The sequence below is a fragment of the Symphodus melops genome, assembly GCF_947650265.1.
Source record: "Symphodus melops genome assembly, chromosome: 14".
Classification (NCBI taxonomy): Eukaryota; Metazoa; Chordata; class Actinopteri; order Labriformes; family Labridae; genus Symphodus; species Symphodus melops.
In genome coordinates, this window is record NC_136704.1 from 22,806,168 (window position 1) to 22,824,100 (window position 17,933).

General features: G+C 44.7%; 2 protein-coding genes across 2 annotated transcripts in view; one reads left to right on the top strand and one right to left on the bottom strand.

The window, feature by feature from the left end:
- Positions 1–1,015: 1,015 nt before the first annotated feature.
- prpf4bb (pre-mRNA processing factor 4Bb) lies at positions 1,016–11,936 on the top strand. The gene is made up of 16 exons (XM_079361428.1): positions 1,016–1,133; positions 2,876–2,954; positions 4,151–5,265; positions 5,473–5,640; positions 5,915–6,073; positions 6,729–6,810; positions 6,961–7,162; positions 8,192–8,265; positions 8,649–8,739; positions 9,310–9,457; positions 9,574–9,711; positions 9,796–9,949; positions 10,042–10,156; positions 10,245–10,396; positions 10,533–10,619; positions 10,749–11,936. Exons 1-16 carry the CDS (start codon positions 1,075–1,077, stop codon positions 10,950–10,952), a joined length of 3,027 nt encoding a protein of 1,008 aa, XP_079217554.1. The 5' UTR covers positions 1,016–1,074; the 3' UTR covers positions 10,953–11,936.
- gli3 (GLI family zinc finger 3) overlaps positions 11,630–17,933 on the bottom strand; it is a 99,497-nt gene continuing 93,193 nt past the window's right edge. Inside the window, exon 15 of the mRNA XM_079361427.1 lies at positions 11,630–17,576. Coding sequence (XP_079217553.1) covers positions 15,199–17,576 — 2,378 coding nt within the window. The 3' untranslated portion in view covers positions 11,630–15,198. The remainder of the gene's footprint in view (positions 17,577–17,933) is intronic.

A 17,933-nucleotide genomic window follows, 5' to 3' on the forward strand; every position in this document is an offset into this window, starting at 1 on the left:
TGTGCCTTCTAAAAGGACAGTTATTTACTGCACAGCCTTTATGTGAAACTAGATATTATAAATAATTGTATAGTGTATGGAATAAAGAAACTTCTGGTCAAGCCTACAAGTTGTCATTAAAACAGATGATGAGGATCAAATATCTGCCAGCATGTCTACATTATGTCAGACACCACGCTCACTTTCACACTGCTGCGACTAAATGAAGCTTAATAAGCAACTACATGCAGGTGCCTCACCTTAACAGGATGTTACCGCTACATATTAAACTGGAAAATACATCCCGTGAACAATCTTGCATCTTTTAGTGTCTTTGATGTCACTGAGTTGTGTTTGCTCTTAGTTTATACACGTTGTGCACAGTGCAGTTTGCATTTTGAGATCTGTCTGATCACATGAAACATGTATTTTTCCTGCAATTGCCCTTTCATGTTAATTATGTTGTGGTTTCATTTCTAAGAAGGATTAACATCTCTGATATTGTATTTCATCGTTGCATGTGTATGAGCAGTTTAATTAATATCCTTTCTTCCTGGTTCACGCAGTGGGAAACACTGAATTTCTATCTTACGACGACATTTTTTAAAATTATTGTCATACTATAAAAAAAGTCAAAATAAATCCCACCCCTTCTTCATTAATTCATACATATTTTATAAATAATATTTTTTTAACAAATGTATGTTTTTATATGAAATATACATTTTACAATACGGCTGTACCATATGCCTATATACACAAGAAACATACATATTATGCGCATGTGTGTGCAAACACCATCCGCAAACACCCACACACCCTTAAACAACCATGTACATGTTAACACATGAAAAAAGAAGACAAAAGGAAAACAACAACACGTTTTTAAACAAATAAGTCATCATCTGGGCTGAAAACATTTATAGTTACAAAAACGCTCCCCCTGGTGGAGAACAGGCAGATTTCAGCGCACATGTCCAAGGTTGCTGTGCACCTCCGGGACACTAGAGGACATGTGAGTTTTTGAAAGCCGTGCAGCCTGCGGTCAAAAAAAAATAAACGAAGAAGAAAAGGCCCCCCTCTCAGCTGAGGAAAATGGCCGACGTAGAGATGGACATTGCGTCCAGCAGAATGAATAATGGAAACGAACACGTGTAAGTCATTTACCTACAGATAAAGCCTTTTTATTGAACTATACGCGCTCGTGTTCATCATCCGGGACACACATGGAACTGTGTCAGGGGTTTGGACTGCGGGTGTTAGCCTATTAGCAGCTAGCTTCATTGCATGTCAACGAGTGTCTTTTACGTGTTAGCATGGTAGCTAATGTTCTTGAACGCACCTAGCATTAAGTTCCCCACCGAGAAAAACGAAAACGTACGGGTTATTTAACCATACTACAGCTATTCACTCCCTTAGCATGCACATGCGAAGCATAACTCAAACATTAAATTGTGTAGCATGCAAGTGTTAAGTTGCGTGAGTTAGCATGCTAAGTGAAGCTAAGTGGCTAATGAGTGAAAATCGTCTTGGCGGATTTTCGGTGAGAGCCAAACAGAGATACTTTAAAGTTAATCAAGGGACATATTTTCGTTATTCTCGCAGTTTTTGGTTGTATTGGCTCCACATACGGTGGCTCAGCTCCTCAGTTTACATCTGAATTCAGCGCGTTACGTAAGGAGCGTTAACCCTGCTGTTAGCCCGACAGCTAGCTGCTCTATTTATCCTTAAACGGAAACAGTTCAAGCTTCAGGCCAAGTTTTTTTGAAATGTCACATTTATAAACAAATTAAAGTTTCAGACGGTGGGGCCACGTGTCGCCCCCTCACCGAAAAGGTCAAATAGTTTTTTTTAATTATGTTTAAAAAATAAAATAAAATCACCTGGTTGCCATTGGTTACCGTATCGGAGAAGAGACAACAACGGACCGGCTCAGTGCACAAACTTTTTATTTTATTTGAATTTATTTCGAACATGTGAAGGAATAACAACAAATAATAATAGTGAAAGATACAAATCATTAAGAATAGTATCAAAATAATAACAAGAACTTTGTTGTTATTATGAAATAAATAAACATGTATATAAGTAATAAAGTCATTAAGCATACACAATAACCAACAAAATATTTATACATTTTAAAATGTCCGAAAAGGAGTAGTTTAAAGATTGTACATATTTACTACTAAATAAAATAATCCTTTTTTGTTGTTGTTGTAATGAGTAAATAAATAATTATGAAATAATAGTAAATAAATAATGATGAATAAGTGAAGGTTCATTGTCTCTATTAGGGATGTAAGATATGAAGATACTAATTTTCGATGCTGTTTTCGTCATTTTAAAACAGCATCGAAATTGAGTATCTTCATACGAAGAAATCAAGTTGATGAACGTCAAATAAATCTGCTGTTTACTCGCTTTGACAATGAACGAAATCTCTCTTTTTATGAAATAACTTAATTTCTAAGTCTTGTTCTGCAGCTGCTAATGCTGACCGTATTTAGGGACCGAAGCACTGACCATTGCGAAGGACCCTATTGAAACCTTTAGGATTATATTATCATTGCGATTCATTCCTTGGAGTACTGATGTGAATCTCGAAGCGATTCATCACATTTATTTTACCAAATACTTATACATCCCTGTCCATAGGTCCTCTGTGTGTCAGAAGCGTGTCTCTCAATAAGAGAGTGGTAACCTTAACCCTCGGATTATAAAATATGAACAAAGCATGGTATGTTAAATATGATGTAGTATAAGTATGGTGGGTAGATTATCTGCTTGACATGGTCTACATTTAAAAAATAAACGTTTTTCTGCAAAGTCTTGATTTAAAACTAAAAGGAAAGTTCATTAGCATGTGCTTCATGTCTAAAAATTGTTCTTTAAACAGGAAGCAAGATCTGGAAAGCCAGGAACGGAGTGGAAATGAAGACAGCGGAGATGTTTCTGAGGAAGAGGAGGAGGAAGAGGTAGGGGTGGACTACAGCAAGACCTAAATATCTGAAGTGGTATGATGCCATGATTCTGATTTGGTGTTAAATGTGCTGCTTATTGTTCTCTTTGTGTTGGACACCTTAAAGCAGAAACAGCGTCAGACGTGTGTTATAGTGGAAGGTCTTTACAAAGCTTCATTCACAAACAGCTTAACAACACGTCTAATGTCCCTTCCTGGCATTTTGTGTTTCCCTGACTGTAGTGTCCTTCTTCTAACAGTGTGAACATGTTATGAGAGAAATCAAAACCACAATAACACACACGCACACACACACACGCACACACACACACACACACACACACACACACACTTATTAAGACGAGATTAAGAACTGACATAGAAGTGGAGGGGGAATAAAAGCACAAATTAAAGTAGATGAACGTGTTTATCCAGTCCAGATACTCGTGCTTTAAGAGTCTGAGAACACACCTAATCTGCAGTTCATCCCAGCACATGCGTAACTGTAAGACGGCTACTGTCCCATCTCTAAATATAGACACAAAAGGCCCCGAAAATAAACCTGTGAAAAAAAAACACTGAATAAAATGAGGTGAGCTGTTTTAGTTTTAAACACCTGTTAGATCTCATGAAATACATGGATGTTATGCTGCTGATATAATGTTATTCATCAGGTTGATTGTTTCATTTTCTTAATCAAATCAGTTTTTGTGACTTTGACCTTTCTTCTTGCCTCACACACACACACACACACACACACACACACAGTGGCTCTCTCTCTCTCTCTCCCCCTCTATGTGCCGCCTCCAATCTTCATCAGGAGTACATTTTGTAAATTCATTAAAAACAAAACTCCTGTTTCAAAAGTTTCACTCTTATTCTGTTGTGCAGAATCGGATGTATTTAAGTCTCTCTCTCTCTCTCTCTCTCTCTCTCTCTCTCTCTCTCTCTCTCTCTCTCTCATATACCTGCACTGTGTCTGCAGGCTAAAGAGCAGGTGATCTAGTTTTGTGATCTTCAGCAGATAAAGGTGTAAGAGGGTCTCGTATTGTTGAACCCTGACAGAAATTGAATACAGTAAAGTTTCTTTGACCTCTTTCAAGCGTATTTAAAGAAAAGACGCTTGAACTGTCTTCACGCACGTTTGAGAAATGTAAATTCTGAGATGAAACGTCACCTGATTCCAACATGCTGGTATTTGTCTGGTCGCAGGAGGAGGCGGTGACTAACGGCGAGAAGACAGAAGAAGGGTCCAAACATCACAGCAGCAGTGGGAAACACAAGAGGAAAAAACACAAGCATCGCAGCAAGCACAAAAAACACAAGCATGCCTCCGACGAGGACAAAGAGCGCAAGCGCAAGCATCGTCACAAACACAGGAAACACAAACGCAAAGAGGGCACGTCCCCCTCGGGCGCCGTCCTCTTCGCCTCCTCCAGTCACAGAAAAGTGGAATCGTCACCCTCCTCTGGAAACCCGAGCCTGGACGACAGAGCCCTCCTGGAGGATTTGGAGAAGCAGAGGGCCATGATAAAAGCTGAGCTGGACAGCCAGTTGATGGAGGGCAAGGTTCAGTCGGGCATGGGTCTGATCCTACAGGGTTATAACTCTGGGTCCGAAGAGGACGGAGAAGCTCGAGTCAGGAATGGAGAACAGCGTCAAAAGGGCAGCTCAGGGAAACCAATCTCTCCCAGAGGGGGGAAAGGTGGCAAATCTAGACGGGACTCAACAGACGCCAGCAAGTCCACCTCCAAGCGTCGCAGTCGGAGTAAGTCTGCGGACAGGTCGGGACAGACCAAGGAGTCCAAGCAGGACAAGGTGACCAAAACCACCAAGGAGCCGAGTGTAAGAGACAGAGGGCGAGGCCGGAGCAGGTCAAAAGACAGGAAGCGCTCAGTCAGCGCTGAGCGGTCCAAGGACAGGGGCAGGAAGTCCAACTCGCCCTCCAGCTGGAGAGGAGAGCAGAAAAGCAGCCGCTCCGAGAAACGCCCATCTCCGCAGCGGGACGACAGACCAAACCAGGACAGAGCGATCCACAGGTCCCGATCCCCCGGGCGAGAGCGGCCTGGCCGCTCGGACGCCGACCGGGACAAACGACCGGCAAAGTCCCCCTCCAAGGACGCCTCGTCGGGCAAAGAGAACCGCTCCCCTCATCGCCGGGGGCTTCACAGCCCTACGAGGAAGCGCAGCGCCTCCCCTCGCCACAGAGACGCCCACCAGCCCCCAGCCGCCGCCTCAGACAGGACGCGGTCTCCCCAAAGGAGAGGCCGAAGTCGCTCGCCTGAAGTCCGGAGGAGGGAGCCGGACAGACAGGACTCACCGCTGAGGTGGGTCAAAGGATTCATTTATTTTTTTAGGTTTTTGATGCTCTTACTGAATCGAGTGTGAGCGATCATCATTCTTTGTAAACCAGAAGAGCTGAAGTGTCTCTTTGAACATCATGTGATCAGATCTTGTATTTGATGATCGGAGAAGCGTACTGGTTTTAAAGGCTTGCACTGGGACATGTTGAACGTGCTCTGATGTCCGCACAGGAAGCGTCCCCGCCCAGACCCAGGGCCCGGCAGAGACCGGTCCCGGGAGATCAGTCCCCGAGCGGCGACCCGCCGCAGGATGAGTCGCTCCCCACTGAGACGGAGGTCACTGTCACCACGCCGACGGTCCCGCTCTTCCCCTCGCAGACGCTCTCCATTGGGACACAGGTAGTGGTTCTCTTCTTGTTTTTATATACTCGTCTTTCATTTCTCCCCCTCTCACAGCAGAGTCCTTTTCTCAACACTTTTCTTTTTACGTAATCGAAGACGCGCTCGGGTTTCTAATTTTAGTCTGACATTTGTCTTTTTTTCTCTCTCTCTCTCTCTCGCGTGTGGCTTTGTGAAACTTCTCTTTGATTTAATTCTTGCTTCCTCCAGTTGAAACTTGTGCGAGATGACAAACCTGACACGTGTTGTTTTTTTTTTTTTTTTTTTTTTGCAGGGCCGGAGAGAGAGACCGCTACGGGAGGCTGAGACAGTACAGACGCTCGATGTCCAGAGATCGGGATCGAAGAAGACGACGCAGCCGGGACGAGGACAAGTTCAAGGGCAGCCTGTCGGAGGGCATGAAGGTGGACAAGGAGTCTTCAGAGGAAGAAGTGTGAGTGAAACTTCTACTCCCTGTCCAGACTGACAGACGGACACGGGCGTTCTGTTTACATGGTGTCTGTGATTGATGACGTCAAGGCAGGACATGCAGCATGTTGTCATTAAGTTTCCTCTCTGGCTCTGCGTCGCTGCATTGAAAGTTTATCAGCGAGTTCAGTTTCTATTTCGTAAGAGCCGTTTAGTTTAATCCTCTTGTCTGTGGCGATTCACACTTTCCAAAATAGTGCATTAGTGCTCCGTGGTGATCCAAAGCTCTCCGACTTCAGTCTGATCAGCTGCACCTGTTCGCTCAGCTCGCAGGTGGACCATCAAACGAGGAGATATGTCCAATCCGTTCGCCACAACGTGTTTTTCAAAGTGAATCGAGCCGTGTGAGAGCGCAGCACTGCGGCAGCAGGAAGACAGAGAGCTGAAAGGGACAAAATAGCATCTGATTAATGCGATTAGAAGAAACAAAAGTGTTAATTTGAAATTGTATCACTGACAGCCACCGTCATCCTGATTAATGTTCCATTTATTCAGGGCATCATGACTTTATTGTATTCATGTTGGTCATTGATGATGACGTCGTTCAGCTGTAGCACATTGACCCGCATCGAAACAGGAAGCTGTGCTCACATTTCATGACTTCCTGTTTGCGTTTGAAGGTTGGAGGACTTCGATGGAGAGGAGGTCGATGAAGAGGCTCTCATCGAACAGCGCCGCCAGCAGCGCCTGGCCATCGTCCAGGTCTGTATCCTCGCCTCTCAATCTAACGACGTGTGTGTGTGTGTGTGTGTGTGTGTGTGTGTGTGTGTTTGTATGTTGGTGTGTGTGAACCTGAAAACAGATGAGTCAGCGTTACTGCTCCAGTTTGACACGCTTGCTGCCGTCCAACAGAAATACAAGATCGTGAACGAAGACACCAACATGGTGTCGGAGCCCAGCAGCCCTCAGAGCAGCACGCGCAGCCGCTCGCCGTCGCCCGACGACATCCTGGAGAGAGTCGCTGCCGACGTCAAGGAGTACGAACGCGAGAACCTCAACACCTTCGAGGCCAACATCAAAGCCAAGCAGAACCTCATCGCGCAGGAGAAAGACGGTAATGTCCAAAGTCAAACCCTCAGGTGTGCTGGCATACAAGGCCAACTGAATGAACCGCGGTCAGGTGAGAGCCCGAGAGTCACCCACCAGTCTTCACTTACAGCTGATTAAAAAAAAATAAAAAATTATACAAGGATGTATAATTAAAATGTCTTTCTTTGATATATAAACAGAACTTGATTAGATTTATCAAAGGAAGCGAACGCACCAATCAGATTCTTCTCCTGACTGATTCCAAAAGTTCGGCTTCGTCTCTCGACACTTATCCTTTCATCAGAAGCATGAACGCTCTTTATCTGTTGAGAGTACATCACTCGTGTTTGGCTTCAAATCTTCATGAGAAGATGGGTCAGGAACAAAATGAGCCCGTCTGTTAGCGGGGTCGGCTTGACCCCGCTAACGGCAGAATACTCCCCTCCCTCCCTCCCGAACCTGAACCTTTCAAACGTCGTCTTCTCGCCTTCATCACTGAAGAGCCCAGAGATCACAACCTGAACGGATAAAAGCGCTAAAAGGCGTCGCAGTCCTTTCACGGACCGTCTCCTCCGAGTTGTCTGTAGTGAGTTTTGAAAATCGACGTTTTTCACGTTCTGAGCTTCGGTTGCTTCAGATGATTTGGACGAGTTAAATAAAAAGTGAAAGCTGCGTGCTCGCTGCTTTTTTGTTCTTTAAAATTCACAACTTTACACACAGCGTAAACGCTCGCTCCTTGACGACGTGTCTGTTGGTTCTGTTTGATATCCGTCAAAGAAAACGGGGCTGAAAACTAAACCAGTTGTCCGATTTGTGTGAGAAATGCCGAGTTGTGTGATGCAGCCCTTTTTGATTTTCTTTCTTTCTGTCATGTGTTCATTCAGTTGCTGGCTTGTAATCCAAAGCCTGGGTGTCTCTGCCACCTGCAGCATATTTTGATCTCTGCAGAGTATGTGAATCAAACGCAAGCACATGATATTCTGTTTTACAACCTGCTCCATGAACGCCAACTCACCCCTTTGTTGTTTTTTTATTGTTTTTGTTTTTGTTTCAGGAGCAAACCCAAAGAAGCCTTCAGCCCCCGACATGTTTACAGAGTCTGATGACATGTTTGCTGCCGACTTTGACGTAAGAACATTCAAACCTCCTTTCTTTAAAAATCTACTGATCTGTGTTTTAAATGTCGGTAGAATCCAAAACGGAAATAATTCAGTTAAACAAAACGTACGAGTCAGGACCCAGCTGGTAACGTGCTCACATATCGACACACACACACACACACACACACACACACACACACACACACACACACACACACACACACACACACACACACACACACACACACACACACACACACACACACACACACACACACACACACACACACACACACACACACACACACACTCACTCTCAAACTTTGGTTGGGAAGTGGCGTACGCCCGTCTCAGGCCGCATTATTAAAGACGTGACGAGTCCCCTGATCGTGTTTGGATTTGTCTCTGCAGAGCGCCAGGATGAGAGCAGCAGGGGTCGGGAAGGACTTCAAGGAGAACCCCAACCTCAGGGACAACTGGACTGATGCTGAGGGTTACTACAGTAAGTGTCCTGTGTTTGAGACGAAGGAGGGCAGGGACACCTTTACACCTTCACACATCAGGGAGGGGACGCTTCCGGACTCAGCTGGATTATTTTAGTAATCCCTGAGAGTGGACCCCGAGGCCCGGTTAGCAAACAGCAACTGTGTTCCCGATGTGTCCCCCTTTACCTTCCACCATAATTTATAAGAAAATTAAAACGTACATCTACAAACGGGGGACCTGTTGCACCAATACAATCTGGTATTTTGTCCAACACTTTGTCCACTTTAGTTTTGTGCCAACAGATCGACTCGGTTATGATCGTGACGCGTCTGTCACTTCACAGTCACACATGGAAAAAAACACCTCAGCTCATTTTCTCAGAGATTATGAATTTCCTTAGAAAGTGTAAAAGTGGCCGAAGTGGTTGCAAAGTGCTACATGGTACATGAACACGTGTGTTTATCAGTGTTACAGTAATGAGCTGAAAGGGTCCCTGCGCTCTACAGCGGCTCCTCTGTGTGATCGCCGTGAAGGGTTCAGAGTCTTCTGTTCGCTGATGTTGTTTGCTCGCCGTGTCGCTGTGTAGGAGTGAACATCGGAGAGACTCTGGACAAGCGTTACGATGTGTACGGATACACGGGCCAGGGCGTTTTCAGCAACGTGATCAGAGCCAGGGACACTGCCAGGGCCGGCCAGGAGGTGGCAGTAAAGATCATCCGAAACAACGAGCTCATGTGAGTCAGAAGGAGCGTCAGGAATATTTATCAAACATTATAGAGCCTAAAAAAAAAACTTCTGTTAAATAAAAACAACATCATGGATTGAATTTGCGGCTTTTTTTGGATTCCAGGCAGAAGACCGGCTTGAAAGAGTTAGAATTCCTGAAGAAGCTGAATGACGCCGATCCCGACGACAAGTTCCACTGCCTCCGTCTCTTCAGGCACTTCTACCACAAGCAGCATCTTTGTCTGGTGTTTGAGCCTCTCAGGTGAGCGCCGCTCTCCGTCCTTTCACACGCGTGTGCCCGCGTGGTCGCCCCTCTAATCTGCCTCCTTCCTGCTCTCGTCCCCAGTATGAATTTGCGAGAGGTGCTGAAGAAGTACGGGAAAGACGTCGGGCTCCACTTCAAGGCCGTGCGCTCCTACAGCCAGCAGCTCTTCTTGGCCCTCAAGCTGCTCAAACGATGCAACATCCTCCACGCTGACATCAAGCCAGATAATATCCTGGTACGCCGCCACTCCTAGCCCTCTCATTTACTCGAAGGAGGAAAAAAAAACAACAACACGATGTCACATGTTCTCGTTTTCTGTCCTCAAAGGTGAACGAGTCGAAGACCATTTTGAAGCTGTGTGATTTTGGTTCGGCCTCCCACGTTGCTGATAACGACATCACACCGTACCTGGTCAGCAGGTTCTACCGAGCTCCAGAAATCAGTGAGTTGAATTCTCTTTTAAAAAAAAAAAAAAACTGTCACCTTTAAAGCAGTCAAACGTGAACGCTCACCCTTTCTTTCTGCTTCAGTCATCGGAAAGCCGTACGACTACGGCATCGACATGTGGTCCGTTGGCTGCACTTTATACGAGCTTTACACCGGGAAAATCCTGTTTCCCGGATCTTCCAACAACCACATGATCAAACTAGCCATGGACCTGAAGGGGAAGATGCCCAACAAGGTGAGATTGCATCACACGCGTTCACTTGTGTCAGCTGGTTGTTTTTTTTTTGCCTTTCCTGCGTGAAGTGAAACTTGGATCCGTGCAGTGTTGCAGAAGTTGGAGCTGATGTAATGCCGCGCTTTCCTTTCCTCAGATGATCCGCAAAGGCTTGTTCAAAGACCAGCACTTTGATCAGAATCTGAACTTCCTGTACATCGAAGTGGACAAAGTGACAGAAAGGGTAAGAACGTTCTTTCCTTCTTATCGTGCAGTCTGATCAAACTAAACAGGCTCTTTGTGCCCCCCCCCCCCCCCCACACACACACACACGTGCATTCAACTTCAAATGTTCTTTTCTCCGCCCGATCAGGAGAAGGTGACCGTGATGAGCACCATCAACTCCACCAAAGACCTGCTGACGGACATGATCGGAGGCCAGCGCCTGCCCGAGGACCAGCGCAAGAAGGTGATGCAGCTGAAGGACCTGCTGGACGGCACCCTGATGCTGGACCCGGCCAAACGCATCACCATCAACCAGGCTCTGCAGCACCCGTTCATCCAGGAGAAGATCTGAGGACCTCGAGCGCCACAAACCCCCCCCCCCCCCCCCCCAGAGCAGACACACGAGCAACCAATGAAACCAGCTCTGACAGGAACTCCACAGACTTCTGATCAGAATGTCATGCATTTGTGTTCTTCCTCCACTTGTTCTCTTTATGGTTACATAATTGTTTTATTGTACATAGATCATTCAGATGGTAGCCATTCTTGAAGACAGATTTTGCGATATATCATTGTAAAATTCCCCCTCATACCCAGCAATGCAGTTATGGACTTATTTTTTTTTTAATTATTTAACTGGCATTGGAGTGACAGATGTTTTAAAGAAAAAAAAAAGATTCCTGTAAATACTGTACGTCTATTGCATTACCAATCTCAAGCAGCAGACAGTCGAGTTTTGATGTAGTTGCAAAAGTCTAAAAACATCGTCTCTTTTTTAAACCACATTTCTCATCGTAGAGCAATGCATGCTTTCGAATGTGCACTGAAGTGTGCGCTAAATTTCCGTGGTGCAGGCCTCTGTAAATGCTGTGTATGTGCATCAGTGTCCCACATGTGGCAGCAACTCCAAATTCTTCGGGCTGTGACGTCTGAACTGAAGGCAAAGATGCAGAACTTTTTTTTTTTCTTTTTTTTTTTTCTTTCTTCAGAGCAGGTAGTCATCGTTTTCTGTTGCTGGACATTTCCATATTGTGTTTTTCTTTTTAAACTTTCCTCTCCTTCCAGCGCTCTGGCTCGGTCCTGGCTCTTTTAAGGCTCTCACATTTAAGTGCCTCCTGTATGAGCCCTTGTGTGTTTAAAAAGCACCAAACAATGCTGGCCTCATGAAGCCACACCTTGACCCTCCTCCCCTCTTATTGTTGTATATAGTCCACAGTTAGTCATTTCATGTGTGATTATTTTTTTTCCATGAAGTGGTAAAAAAACGATCTTGTGATTTCAATAAAGAATAGTTGTGGAAAAGCTGCTGAAAGAGCACCTTCAGTATGAGACCACTTTTTAGTAATAAAACGTTTCCTATTATATACCAGCCCCCCCCCGTCCTTCATTCTGATGTCCTGCTAATCCTCTTCATCCTCACTGGGTTCAGATAGAAGATGACATAAATGCACGTTAGCTGTCCAAATAAGAACCTGAAAAATTCACTGTAAAGAAGGCGAGATGGTGAATGTCCTGCAGCGTCAGACCCTCACAAGTACAATCTGTCCATCTCGTGTCCAGTTTGAACAATTTTCAGCTCTTAACTGCATCCTTCATCTCCGTCACAATTTTTTTTTTGTGTGTAGATCTTCTCAAAGGCGTAATGGACGACTCTTCAAATGGATCCGTTTTTTTTTTTTCCTCCGTCTGAAAAGTTAGGCAATGACGCAAGAACTTTCTGTGCTTGCAAATAAGTGCACTAAGAGGACTTCAGAAATGAGCCGATGGGCTGTGAGCCTTAAAAAGCTCTTCAGATACATCTTGGCTATAGTGGAATAAGCTCTGGGATAAATGATGGTATGAACGAGCGAAGCCATTTAACAACCACAGACTTTAATCTTTATTCTTAGGACAGATTTTTTTTCATGTAAATATGTAAACAAACCAGTATTTTTGAACTATGCTTATTCATCCATGAGGATCAGATTCCTACACTCTTTACCTCCTGCCTTTTACAGTTATTGCAGTTTCCTTCAAATTTCACAAGAGGGCATCAGAAGTTCTAAAATTGTATGAAGTCTATAAAGGAGAATGATCTTTGTATCTCCAAAGTTTCTAATACAATTTATTCTTACTTCTAAATCAGGAATCTGTTAAAAGTCAGTGTTTAAACAAAAGGTTGAAGCGAGTGCTGCACTGCGTTGAAACGTAGACGAATCGGGTGCAAATAGCTGAAAAGTAAAGGAAGTCTGAATGCGTCTGACTTTGAGTTCAATCTCCGTTTCTTCACAACCAACTTTGTTTGAAATCAGGACAGTCGGGCGATTCTAGAGTCTGTTTGGACCCTTGGCCTAAAATCATTGGGGGCCTCTTCAACCACCATTATTACTCTTCCTCTTTCCTCTTCAGTCCCAGACAGATTGTTCCTCTTCATTTTCCATTAGTGGTTTAATTGTAATGAAGGAAAAAATACAAGACGCTAAAAAAGGCAAATTGGGCCCTTTTAGGGAGGTTTCTTCTCATTTTGAGTTACTGCTTTGGTTTTAAGTCTGGCTGCCTTGGGGGGCCCTTTTTGGCCTGCAGCTCCAAGCAGTTTCCTGTCTTGCCTGTTGACAAACAGCGCCTCCAAGGACACTAACGCATAGTTGTTTTCAAATGGTGATCATGATAATATAAGGAGAGTTTAAACAGTGGCTAAAGTAGAGCTACGTAATATTGATTTGTTGTCTTAATAAGAAACATCTGCAATCCAAACCAACACGTTTCATGATTTTCATCACATGAAAAAAAAAACCCAAGGAGACTTGAAATATAATTTCCATTTTTATTAAAACCATACAAACATTTGTAGTCAGTTATAAAAGAGCAAAGTGGCTCTTCAGGCGGAGGGCAGTGCCGGGCCCTGAAAGCTCTGCACTGAGCCGGATCTGCATGGCCCTCTACCCCAGGGCCTGGGAGTCCCTGCTTTCAAAGTCTATTCTTTATTGGCCCCAGGATTACTTCCCCTGTCCTCTGCTAAACCTACAGAAAGAGTACTGTATTTACACAATATATATAAAAAGCACAATTAATGTGAAAACTTAAAAAAAAAAAAAATCAAAGAAAAGTAGAATGCATTTCGCAAATCTTTACTTTTCTCATAATCTGACTTTTCTTATATAAATTTTCTATCATTTTCTCTTTTTTTTTCTCCCCCAGTCTTAAAAAGACACTTAAAACGTTTCTCTTTTTTATAATTCACAATGGAAGATTGGCAGTGATCTTTCTGTTTACCGTCAGGCAGATACTTATAAGGCACATACCTCAATGTAATTTCCTTCCTTCAAAAGGAAATGATTTCTACTTTTTGGAGAAAAAAAAACCAAAACAAAAAACAACAATGCACAGCTACAAAAATGACAAAAGTACCAAAGAACAAGAAAACCATGTGTACCTCATTGCTTTGACGCTGAATAAAAGGTAAACTACTCAATACTCTGTGTTCAGTCAAAGAAGACTGCAAGGCAACACTAACACTGTTGACAAAATCACTGCAATACTTGATGGCAGTACACATTCTGAATTTAAGAGCTTTGGAGAGAACACAGATGATTTCCTAATGGAGAAAAACACCACTTTACAGCATTTATAATCATGAGATGGAAAAATCATGTGCTATGGACCACTGATGGCCATTAAGACAGATTAAAAAGTACAAATATCTATTTATGTAAGCATACATAAAGCACCGAATGGGACCTTTGATCACCGATGTCCGTTCATCGCATCGACTCCAGCAACCGTGCAATCCAACGTCAATAACAGGATTATCACAAACAGATTATAAAAAAAAAAACACTGTTATATACACTTCTGAGTACCTCAGCAGACTAAATTGAGCCATTTTTCGATATCAAGTAGACAACTGTGACTGCCTCTGAGTCTTGGGTGATGTGGTATTTTTTTTGGACTCGATGCCATACTGTAGTTACTAAAACACCACTTGGTAAAACCTGGAAGAACACTGTAACGTTTACAGATTCACAAAATTAACATACAAACTAAATGACAACAGATTCCACCACTTTTTAAAACTTATGATATAAAAAAAGATACCATCAGAGTTAGGGTTATGTCTGACCTGCTGTAAGGAGATTGGATTTGTACCTCTGGGACCAGAACGGGTGATTCTTGGCGCATGGAGTATGTACTTTATATTGATGATTTTCATTACCTTGAATACATGCATTTTGACCATCAATGTGTTTTGCAAAAACAGTGACAATACACAGAATACTGTTTCAAGGAAGTGAGCTTTAGCTCAACATTTCAAAGTTTTACAAAGAGAAGAGCTTCCAAAAATAGCCTACATTCCAGAAAAGGAATACAACTATCTGTACATTATTTTGACACATCCCATTTCTGAGTGGGATGAAATTTTTTACAAAATTAACAGACTTGGCAACCGCCTGTTTCACAAGACAAAGTACATAATATAGTTCTCATAATTGACACTTTGGTCTTAATCTTCACATACACCAGAGTTTTCTCTTCCTTTTTTTCTTTAAGGGAGGAGGAAGTTAAGGGAGAGAGAGAGAGAGAGAGAGAGAGAGAGAGAGAGAGAGAGAGAGAGAGAGCAGCTACTGCATGATCGCCAGGAACTTGTTCTCCTCAGCAAGTGTGGTGAGGAGAGAGCTCATATCTCCAATGGCCATGTTGTTTAGGCCAGGAGCTACACTATGGAAGTTTGCAGATGCTCGAGGTGTAGTCAGCCGTGACGAGGTTCTGGACAGACCCTGGAAAATGGAGGGACTCAACACTCCTGAGACCAGGCTACCCTGGTCAAAGCCATCCTCTAGCATGGCACTAAAGTCCAGACTAACCCCTTCATCTAACACCCCAGGGACATTGCCATCCACCGTGCTTGTTACCTGGTCTGCACCAGGAGAGAGAAGGGCAACAGAGTTCCCGCTTCCACTGCTACCACCTTGTCCAACGGTCTCAGCCATTGAGTCCAGTAAACACTGATCTTCCACAACAGGGTACGAGGAGGTCTTGTGATCCACTGGTTCATAGGAAAGGCAGTCACCATAGCCCTGCTCTTGGTATCCATGGTCTGGGGCCTCCAGTTTCAGCCCAGATACCTGATATGCAAGGGAGCAATGGTCACCACTTCTCTGCAACTGTTGCTGCTGGTTCAGACTACCCTGGATTTCACCAGAGTTCTCTAGATTGAGACACTGCTGGGTCTTGACCAAGTTCCTGTAAGTGTTTGGTGGGCGAGGGACATGGACTTGCCGATTGGAAAGAGGAGCAGTTCCCTGGGAGTGGCTGGGTAGGTGGTCCATAGAGGCTCTGGTAAGAACTAGATTGTTCCCAATCTGACAAGAGGTGCTGCTGTTGTGGTTTTGTAGGAAGTGGCTCTGTTTTCGAGGTCCATGAGAGGCCTGCTGCTTTAATTCATGCTGAGGCCCATTGTTGATCTGTGCAAAGTTTGGCCTTCCAAAGGGGTTTGTAGGATTTTGACCAGTACTTCTCATCTCCATGCAGGACTTGGGTGAAGTCTCTAGCTTCACTCCAGGGTTGACACAACAAGAACTTTGAGACTGATTAGCCTGGGCACAACTATTCTGGAAATCAAGGGACACTTGCTGCTGGACAACCATGTTTCCAAACCTTCCAAAAGGTGCAGATGCCGAACCATGTTCAGTACCTGACCACCTTCCACACTGTGTCTGGTGGTTTTGTTCCCTCTGAGGAGACCTGTCAGCACTCCCAGAGCTCACTTCATTCCACTGGATTGGAAGCTTACTCGGGCTCTTCCGCTCAACCATCTGCTGCTGTTGGAGACAGTGGGAACCAGTTAATGCCATATTCAACCCATTCTGGATCTGTTCTATCTCCTCCACAGATGGATGCGAGTTGTTCCTGTGGCTAGAAACAATTTGGTCCTCAACATTCATGTAGGCGCCGTCATCCACCTGAACGTGGGAGTGGAGATACTGAACAAGATCATCTGGTAGCATATCCTCATCCCCAAGCAAAATACCAGCCTCCCCCTCGTCCTCCATGGCCAGGGCTTCTAAGGCTGAGTGTTCTGCGATGCTAGGAGTGTAGGGTGAGTGCTGCAGACCTCTTTGCAGGTTGCCCTCAGAGCGCGTGTAATTCTGAAGGCTCAAATTGCGAGTTTCTGGCGTAGAATATTGAGACAGAGGTGGAAGAGGGTGGAGGTTGTTAAGGCTGTTGAAGCGTTGCACTGGGGGCAGACTGCAACCATCAAGGGCCTGCGTTCGCACGGGGTCACTAGCCCTCCGGTTCCCATTTAGTGGCCCCTCACCAGGTAAAAGAACCCTTCTCCTGTAACCTGAATGTCCCATATACCCATTGGTGTACCCGTTGATGCCATCACTGCAGCGATGCGGTCTAACAAGAGGTGGTAAAGAATGGTTGCTACCACCCTCATCCATCATGGCCATGCGAGTCTTCAAGCTCATGCGCTCCATGTTGGGTAGAGGCGTGGGAGGTGGGCCACCAGTTGCTGCTGCATACTTGGCTTTTAGGTGGTAGTGCTGTGCTGGGGTTAAAGTGAGCATCCCCTGTGACCCTCCTCCTCCTATACCTACTCCACCTACACCTCCACAGCTCCCAGTTAGCGGTATCCCTCCAAAGCCTCCACCTATGCCACCACCATAGTGGCTTGCCTCACTGGACCGGCGGGAGGCATCAGTGGAGATGGGGTCATATGAGTCAGTGGAGCTAAGGTTGTGGCGGCGACGATGTTGGGTGGTTGCCATCATGCCCTCATTTTGGGAAGCCTGGCTGGAGCGTCGACTGGAGAAGCAGGGGGAGATGCCCGAGGAGCGACGACTGCTGCTCAGGTAGGCTGAACTGGTGGCGCTACCGCTGCTGTCACGTCGGTCCCGAAGCAAATTAAGCACTGTTAGCTCTGTGCTGCCCAGCTCAGCATGAGCAGGTGGCTGAGGAGCAGACACCCCCCACTGCCTGCCCAGACAGGATCCTGAGGTGAAACACAAAAATAAAAAGGAATTAAGAACATTAGGGCAGAAATTGGGAAAAATAAGGACATAATGAGGTCATAGGGGTTTCACAGGAAAACGAGTGAAAAGAAAAACTGGAGAGATCTCTTACACAGATGTTGCCATAGACAACAGGCAACACTTGGCCATGAAACATTGTTACATGCTGTTTTCTCTGATATGATATACAGCTTGATATGGTTTGATTCCATTTCCAAGTGGAACAGACAATTTTAAGCATTTGGTTTGCATAAACGCCGCAGCCAAGATGTGCAAGATGGAATGCAGGATAAATCATTTCTCAAAGCTAGATTTGTGTACACAGTTGTGATGTGAGT